The sequence below is a fragment of the Seriola aureovittata genome, chromosome 5, assembly GCF_021018895.1.
Source record: "Seriola aureovittata isolate HTS-2021-v1 ecotype China chromosome 5, ASM2101889v1, whole genome shotgun sequence".
NCBI classification, from domain to species: Eukaryota; Metazoa; Chordata; class Actinopteri; order Carangiformes; family Carangidae; genus Seriola; species Seriola aureovittata.
The window spans coordinates 1,138,091-1,146,574 of record NC_079368.1 but is presented as its reverse complement, the minus strand read 5'-3'; the positions used below and the strand labels follow the sequence as shown (position 1 = coordinate 1,146,574).

Genomic DNA, 8,484 nt, shown 5'->3' with positions numbered 1-8,484 from the left:
TTTAGTCGCCAGGGGAATATTTTAGTCGCATTTGGCGAGTGGCGACCGTTAGTTTACAGCCCTGATATATTGAATTTCCATACATGAAACATACATTTTTATTTTATATGTACACATGTAAAAGAATATATGTGAAACTTATATGAAATTTGAACAATTTCATACACTGACATATACTGTTTATGTAACCTATTCAAATATATACATTTATGTATATTGTAGACAAATATTACATAGACATATATCCATCCCACAGCCTGACAGTATATGTTGATATTATATAAAAGTCTGAGACGCTTTCCCAGGATGTAAACTTAGACATGTTTAAATTAACTTTTAAATTTTGATTTTTTAAACATGTATGTTTTATAAACTTAATAAATTAAATATATAATGTTGGAACATGTTACCACGTAATTTTTACATAGAGCACATATGTGTATATATGACACACATTACATTTCTGTATGGGGACTTCTTATTGGTTAGAAAGTTGTTCCAACAAAAACACGACAACGTCTGTGAAGTATCCAGAGTGAGGACAAACTGCTGTTGAATTTTTTACATGTCATTTTTCAGTGCTTTGGACTCTAATAATTGAATCCCATCCAGAAATTTCAGAAGCAAATATCAAAAAACCTGAACAGACACAACCCAAACCATCAGATTGACTGGATACTTGAGGATTTCAAATGATTCATTATCATGAGCAGGAAGTACACTCATCTTTTACAACAATAAAAGAAATACTACTTAATTTTATTTAAAAGTACTGCATTTCAAATCTAACTCAAGTTAAAGTCCAGATATATACATATATACATTTCTATATATGACATCATGAGATTGTTGTAGAAGGTGGAGGTAGAGCCCATTTACATGTGTTTTATTTTATAAGCCAATCGATTTTTTTAATGTAAAATTCTAATGTGCAAAGTAACAACAGATGTCAAATAAACGTGGAGTGAAAAAACAATATTTCCCTTCCTCCCTCTTTCCCTCAGATGCAATTAATTCAATTCAACTTTATTTGTATGGTGCCAAATCATAACAAACATTATCTCAAGGCTCTTTACAGTGTGAGATAAAGACCTCAGAATATTATAGAGAGAAACAGTTCCCACAATGAGCAGCACCTGGGGACGGGGGGGGGGGGCTCCCTTTAACAGGAAGAAACCTCCAACAGAAGTGGACTCAGGGTGGGGGCTGTTAATATGTATACAATACAACAACATGCAGTCACCATTGTGGTCTCATATTGTCCTGTAAGACGTGATTATCTGTAGGTTGTTGAAGCTCACTGTGTCTTTGAAAGCAGCTCTGACTGTTCTCCTCACTCAACAAACACACACTCCTCCACAGTGGACAGTGAGCCGGCCTCTCCTCAGTCTGCAGCTCCCGCTCTTTATTTAGCTGCGCTGCTCGTGTTGGAATGAGATGTGTGTCAGAAACAGCTACGATCGTGCACATGAGGTTGGAGATCAGTGTCAGTTTCTCTATATTTAGCTGTTGAGGGGACTGGGTGACCCAGTGTGACTTCAACACACACAGACACACTCCTCTGGACCCGGCACTCTTTCACCTGCTGGCTCTCCCCTCAGCTCTGCTGTGTGTTTATCTCTCTGAAGAGGACGTGAGTTGTAAATACTTTATTTCCTTATCAAGCACGACTCTGCAGGATGTGTCTTAATGTCATTTTTAAACAGTGTCCCTGCACCACCATGACAGCCTGATGGGACTCAGAGAATGGCTGTGCTGCTTGGACACAGAGCTGTGAGCTGCCGTCTAATGAGAATACAGCTTAGTGATTAGTGAAGTGGCAGTTGGAGGCGACCATGTGTCAGTTGGAGGAGCCAGAGGCCAGACTGGGCCTGAACAGTCCTGACCCACTGGTGAGAGAGGCTTTTCTCATGGCACATGACTACATAAACTATGTAACCACAGGGGGGGTAGATGGGACCATGGGTCCTGCCCCTACAGCCTGCACCGCAGCCCTGCGCCACGCCGGAGATGAGCTCCTCAACCGTTTCCCCATCTTCTTCAGGCGCTGGCCTCGTGTCTTCCAGGATGTGACGGAGAACACGGCCTGCCCCATGCTCATGAGCATCCTGGACGAGCACTTCTTTCCTCCCGTCCCCGGGGGGCGCCGCAGGGACCTGGCCTGGAGCGCGGTGCTGTCGGTGTACGTGCTGGCTGGACAGATGGCTCTGCATTGCCACGAGAGGGGCATGATGGTGGTCCTGCCCCAGCTGAAGGAGTGTGTGGGTGCCTACGTGGAGAAGGTCATCTGCCCTGAAATACGGGACAAGGGAGGATGGGTAAGTGACGCTGATTCTCATCAACATGACTTACACCTAATGAAACATGTGCAACCACATCACCATGTACATTATTGATTTTAAATAACCCAGACCCACACTGTCCTGCTCCATCACGTCGAACAGCAGTGAAAACAAACCTCAGGGCGGGGCAGATAAAATGGTTTAATGTGAAGCAGCACAGGCTCAGATATATTGACACCCAGTCCCGTAGGTGGGTGAAGCTCCAAAAACACTGGATCCTACACTATCCATGATGCCACTTGATAGCATCTTTCATCAGAGTCTGATAAAGACCCACTACTTCCAGACTCCATGGCCCTTGTTTTAACACAGACATCTGTTATGCCATAACTAAAATTTAGCCATAGGACCCTATTGACTTCCTTCCTGTCACTTGTTCCTTGCTCTGTGTATTTGCACCCTCTTGCTTTGGGTATCCATCATGTGCAATGCACACTTCAGAAACATCATTCTCACAACACTGACTCACCTGAGCAAAAGCCTCTAACACAATCAAAACCTTGTTCACATGCAAAGTCAGTCAGTTCAACAGTGACACCAGTGAATGGAACTTTTTCTCCAGAGCTTCAGACTGAGACGCCAAATGTTTTGATACTTTGATAAGAACCTGACTGACTGTAGAAAAAGAGAACTGCAGAACATATAGAGTAAAAATGTTCAGACACACACTGAACTACAGTTACAACAGTGACATGATGGGATAATAACTTTATTCTGTTTCAACACTGCATTGGTGTTTATTGTGCTGTGAACATTTCAACCTCTCAACAAATCACTGTCCTGTCACTTTAGAACAATGTATTGGGATGTATGTATTAATAATTGATTTTTAGATGTGTTTATGATATTTCCAATGCAGTGTTTCATTTTGCAGCAGATATGTGGCATTTTGGTGGCAGTTTTTGGATTTGTGTGTAGTTTTGAAAAAATGTGTGAAAGCAAAAACCATATCTATAATCTGAATATAACAGCTGTAGCTGAGGAAAATGAAATGATGAACATGGAACTATGTATCTAAAAATAGACATAAAAATATGCAATCAAATTTAGAATATATTATCTATATATCTATATATCTATATATCTATATATATATGTGTGTGTGTGTGTGTGTGTGTGTGTGTGTGTGTGTGTGTTTGTGTGTGTGACTGGCCTTGCTCTGTCATACATATTTGAAGAAGGTTATGTGTTATTAGTATATATAGTGTAAGTATTAAGTGATTTTACTAAAACACTAAAGCAGTGCAGGGCAGTATCAAAGGTCTGTGATCTGATAACAGGTACAAACTGTTTTCATGAGTCAGATGACAAATGAATCAGCACAATGGGAAAATGTGTGGATAGTATACAATGGCAGTTTGTACAAACAGTGAGAAATGCTGATGTCTGTGGATGAACTGTTCTGAGAGCTGCATTAACTGCATTATTAAGAGTTGTGAGAATGATGTTTCTAAAGTGAGAATTGCATCAAAGCGATTGAGAAAAAAACATTGCACTCATTATACTTGCCAAGATTTTAGTTATTGCATCTTATCCCTGGTTTACTGTGTCACTGAGTTTGTGGTAAAAAAACAAACAAACATATATTTGTTTAGGTATATGTATTATTTAAGCATAATAGTAATAGTGAAGTTTATGAAAATACCCAGTAAAAACACTTCACATTGTGCTTTAGAGATGTATTTTTGTTGTGTTTTCAATGAATCTTCATTTACACAAACTCGTTTCCACAGTTAAATCATGGCCTTGGAGACCCACATCAACATCCTTTTTCAGACAAAATGATGTTCAAATGTTCTTTTTTATATTTATATTTAAAACCTAATCAATACAGACCTGTACAAGATACTAAACACAAAACAATAAAATAATAAAAATATGTATACTTACTTGATTTAACACGCTAAATTAGAAATTCATTATTATTGCAGAGAGGCTCCTGAACACTGTTTAACTGTGATCTTCATGGTGAACCTGTTGTATTGAACATCCTGTTTTCACTGTAAATTGAATGTGTAATTTCATTTGAATCCTTCATCTACTCACTTGTCTGACAGAGAGGTTTTGTGTCACGCTTTGGACAGAAGCAGGACTTGGAAAGCCAGGTGAAGAAGGTGTGCTGCTGGACACTGCTGGCTCTGGCTGTCAGCATCCTCACCTACTTGATGTGGAAGAGAATGGCCTAGCCTGCACTGCCACCTAGCAGCCACAGGCAGAAACTGTCCCACAATCACACATCAAAATGTCTGCAGTAGCCTTTCATAGACTTTCCATTCTATGAGAACGTCACATCACAGTAATTTTCATTTACATATTTGATGTCCAGGTCAAAACAGACGTACAAACTTGTTGGGGCCTGTTTATGGAGGATTTCAGCCATTTGTCACAGTATGGCAAAAACTGAACTAACAATATTTCTCTAACAGTATGTGGACTTTAATTTGGTTATTAATTTATTTACAGTGTGACAAGGCTACAGAGATTACAGCAACTAAAATGACTGGATTTAATTATGCTGTACAGAGCCTTGAAATATAATACCTGCATTTGTATTATCATCTGGAAGTTTGTTATAACTGCTGAGTTGATAAACATACAGCACCAACAGTTAGCTGCTGGGGTAAATTCAAACTTCATCTCAATTACAAATTAATGTAGTGCATCATTCAGCTTTGACATGTGAGCAGCAGTAATTATTCAAAGAGCAGTTAAACAAGTTTATGTAGTTTAGTGCTTGTGCTCAAATAAAAACCCTGATCTACCACTGCCTTCACCTGTATATGATTGTATAGTGAGTTAATTTAAGTATCAGTGTTTCATTGAATGATGAGGCAGAAGTCAAATATGCAGAAGAACTTTTATTAACATGAACAGCAGACAGAACACTGAAGACTGGAAAAGACTTGGAACGTTACATTTCACTGCAAAGATACAACAGCAGAGCTTTGAAAAAAGAAGAAAGGTACATTTAGGCCAGCTCTTCCTCACCCTCCTCCTCAAACTCTCCCTCCTCCTCAGCAGTGGCGTCCTGGTACTGCTGGTACTCGGAGACCAGGTCGTTCATGTTGCTCTCTGCCTCGGTGAACTCCATCTCATCCATACCCTCACCGGTGTACCAGTGGAGGAAAGCTTTGCGCCTGAACATGGCTGTGAACTGCTCAGAGATGCGTTTGAACAGCTCCTGGATGGCTGTGCTGTTGCCGATGAAGGTGGCAGCCATCTTGAGGCCACGGGGAGGAATGTCGCAGACGGCGGTCTTGACATTGTTGGGGATCCATTCAACAAAGTAGCTGCTGTTCTTGTTCTGCACATTCAGCATCTGCTCATCCACCTCCTTCATGGACATGCGGCCACGGAAGATGGCAGCCACTGTCAGGTAGCGGCCATGACGAGGGTCGCAGGCAGCCATCATGTTCTTGGCGTCGAACATCTGCTGGGTGAGCTCTGGCACAGTGAGTGATCTGTACTGCTGACTGCCTCTGCTTGTGAGTGGGGCAAAGCCGGGCATGAAGAAGTGCAGACGGGGGAATGGCACCATGTTTACAGCCAACTTGCGCAGGTCAGCATTGAGCTGTCCAGGGAACCTGAGACAGGTAGTGACGCCGCTCATGGTGGCAGAGACCAAATGGTTGAGGTCACCGTATGAGGGTGTTGTGAGTTTGAGGGTGCGGAAACAGATGTCGTATAGAGCCTCATTGTCGATACAGTAGGTTTCATCTGTGTTTTCTACAAGCTGGTGGACTGATAGTGTGGCGTTATATGGCTCAACAACTGTGTCTGATACTTTGGGGGAAGGCACCACGCTGAAGGTGTTCATGATGCGGTCGGGGTATTCTTCACGGATCTTGCTGATGAGCAGCGTTCCCATACCAGAGCCTGTACCACCACCCAGGGAGTGTGTGAGCTGGAAGCCCTGAAGGCAGTCGCAGCTCTCTGCCTCCTTCCTCACCACATCCAGGACAGAGTCCACCAGCTCTGCACCCTCAGTGTAGTGACCCTTAGCCCAGTTGTTACCAGCACCACTCTGGCCTGTAATGTAATAATAAAGTTTAAGCATCACAGAACTTGAAGTATCACAAGGCAGAAAATTTCTTGACTATGCACACAAACCCCCTCCCCCAAACAACACTTACCAAAAACAAAGTTGTCTGGCCTGAAGACCTGACCAAAAGGTCCAGACCTCACAGAGTCCATGGTTCCAGGCTCCAGATCAACCAGCACAGCACGGGGCACATATTTGCCACCTACAGAAAATACCCAGAAGACATGAAAGGTCAGAGAATATGCAAAGTCTGAGTACACTGTAATTAAAATGAAGGGTGCCTTTGACTTACCTGAGGCTTCATTGTAGTAGACATTGATCCTGTCCAGCTGCAGGTCACTGTCACCATGGTATGTGCCAGTTGGGTCGATACCATGCTCGTCACTGATGACCTCCCAAAACTGTAGAACAAAGTATGTAAAGGTTTGTTAGCTCTGAGGAAAAACCCAAGTATGACTAGGCAACAAGCATCCATTAATCATAGTCGTTTTATTAACTATTAAGCGGCTTATTTAAATATTCTAATATTATAAAAAGGTAATAATTGAACAATTGAAATGTGGTTTCCCGCCACGCTTCCTTCAGCGCGCGCGCCCTGACCCCCCATTGGCTGCGACTCATGGGTTATGAATTTGAAAATTCCTTACTACGTCACTAACCGCCAACGCCGCCTACTCCAGGCAAAAGCCGGGCGCAGTTGAAAAAGAACTGCCAAGTAGGCCTCATTGAGCCCGGAGCTGCTCTCATACAAAGAAAACGTACATTTATCTTAAAAGAAATAAATAAATAAAAAATGGTGCAAGTCTGCTGTATCAACATACCTATCACAACATTCATGTAACGTTACATGTTTAAGTTGCTTCATGTTTTTTTTTAATCGACAATCCTCACTTCCTTTTTTCCGCATTGCATTAACGGCTGCTGGAGAACAATGGTTCCGTTAAAATAACAGCTCGTTGATTTAAATCTCATAACGTATAAACTGATTCCTACCGTTTCTAAAAATGTTTAATTTAAAACGGACAGACTAAATGACTCCGAGATAAATCTTACAACATGCAAAAATTTGTTGTAATCATTTTAATTCGTCCCCACTTCGACAGATTACGATCCTAAAGACGTTCCAAAATGTTATTAATATGATACTTGACATTAAAGGGAATTTAAGTTAAGTAGGACACATTGATATTCCAGGGTGTGGTTTCTGGGACGCGTATGGGCACAAAGCATCGACTCCTACAGCGAAAATATCGGCGTACATACCTAAAATAACTCAATTTAGTGCTCAAAAGACAAATACAGCTTTACAAACCTTGGCACCAATCTGGTTTCCGCACTGGCCGGCTTGAAGATGCACGATTTCCCTCATTTTTTCTGGAAGTAGACTGGACCTTCACACAAAAGACTGTGACTTTCTTTATGTGCGTGCACAACGGCTCGACGGTTCTATTTATACGAAACTTGAGCCCGCCTTTTCCTCCTCAGCTCGAACATCTATTGGCTGATGTATACATGCATCCTTTACAGACACAAACGTCGACCAATCAAATGTCGAAGTTCTTATCTGCCATTGGTCGAATCCGTCTGTCAGTCACATTCATCTCAAACGTGTGACTAACTTCTAATCTGTAGACGTTGGCCTACTTCCCTCATGGTGGCGGAATAGATATGTGATTTGACATTAGGTTTTACTCTGCATTTCGCTGCCACATTACAACTTACTTTAGAGACAGTGAAACGTTTCTTCGGTGATTAACAGAAAACATTATTGATTCAGTTATGACGCAGCAATACTAGATGACTGCTGGTTAGCCACAGTCTACGTGGCTGACTAGCAGAATACAACGGTCCACTACAGCCGACGTTTCACTAGCGGAAACTGCCGCAGCAGGACTGGCCATGACTCTGCTTTAGCTACAACACTGATTATCAGTCATGTGCCTTTGGGCTCAGGAGCATACAGTTCTTCATCCCAGCTCAGCACAACAGCAGCTCAATTCACAGATTAGTTCCCATTTCTATGGTTCTGTTTGTGATCATGGGTGAGCTGCTGTGCAGTTTTGTAAATAGCTTTCACCCCAGTATGAACGTTTAACTCGG

The 8,484-nt window shown here is 41.9% G+C and overlaps 2 protein-coding genes across 4 annotated transcripts; one reads left to right on the top strand and one right to left on the bottom strand.

Annotated features, from left to right (window-relative positions):
- The first annotated feature begins 1,415 nt into the window (after positions 1–1,415).
- bcl2l16 (BCL2 like 16) lies at positions 1,416–5,104 on the top strand. Of its 3 annotated transcripts, XM_056376579.1 has the most exons (3): positions 1,497–1,633; positions 1,707–2,318; positions 4,400–5,104. In XM_056376579.1, the coding sequence occupies exons 2-3, from the start codon at positions 1,836–1,838 to the stop codon at positions 4,526–4,528; spliced, it is 612 nt and encodes a 203-aa protein (XP_056232554.1). In that variant the 5' UTR covers positions 1,497–1,633; positions 1,707–1,835; the 3' UTR covers positions 4,529–5,104. The 3 variants fall into 3 exon arrangements, with proteins under 3 accessions (XP_056232555.1, XP_056232554.1, XP_056232553.1); XM_056376580.1 differs by having other exon boundaries at positions 1,416–2,318; positions 4,427–5,104; XM_056376578.1 differs by having other exon boundaries at positions 1,502–2,318.
- An 83-nt stretch (positions 5,105–5,187) lies between these two features.
- LOC130169670 (tubulin beta-1 chain) lies at positions 5,188–7,848 on the bottom strand. Its single transcript, XM_056376577.1, has 4 exons — positions 7,697–7,848; positions 6,677–6,785; positions 6,476–6,586; positions 5,188–6,371 (listed from the first exon to the last, which is right to left on the bottom strand). Exons 1-4 carry the CDS (start codon positions 7,751–7,753, stop codon positions 5,311–5,313), a joined length of 1,338 nt encoding a protein of 445 aa, XP_056232552.1. The 5' UTR covers positions 7,754–7,848; the 3' UTR covers positions 5,188–5,310.
- Positions 7,849–8,484: the final 636 nt, after the last annotated feature.

Bases quoted from the DNA above. Each gene is read 5' to 3' on its own strand.
- bcl2l16 (XM_056376579.1), top strand. From the start codon at position 1,836: ATGTGTCAGTTGGAGGAGCCAGAGGCCAGACTGGGCCTGAACAGTCCT. The intron at 2,319-4,399 runs GTAAGTGACGCT...CTTGTCTGACAG, and splicing joins TACGGGACAAGGGAGGATGG to AGAGGTTTTGTGTCACGCTT.
- LOC130169670 (XM_056376577.1), bottom strand. From the start codon at position 7,753: ATGAGGGAAATCGTGCATCTTCAAGCCGGCCAGTGCGGAAACCAGATT. The intron at 6,587-6,676 runs GTAAGTCAAAGG...TATTTTCTGTAG, and splicing joins CTACTACAATGAAGCCTCAG to GTGGCAAATATGTGCCCCGT. The intron at 6,372-6,475 runs GTAAGTGTTGTT...ATTACATTACAG, and splicing joins GCCAGACAACTTTGTTTTTG to GCCAGAGTGGTGCTGGTAAC.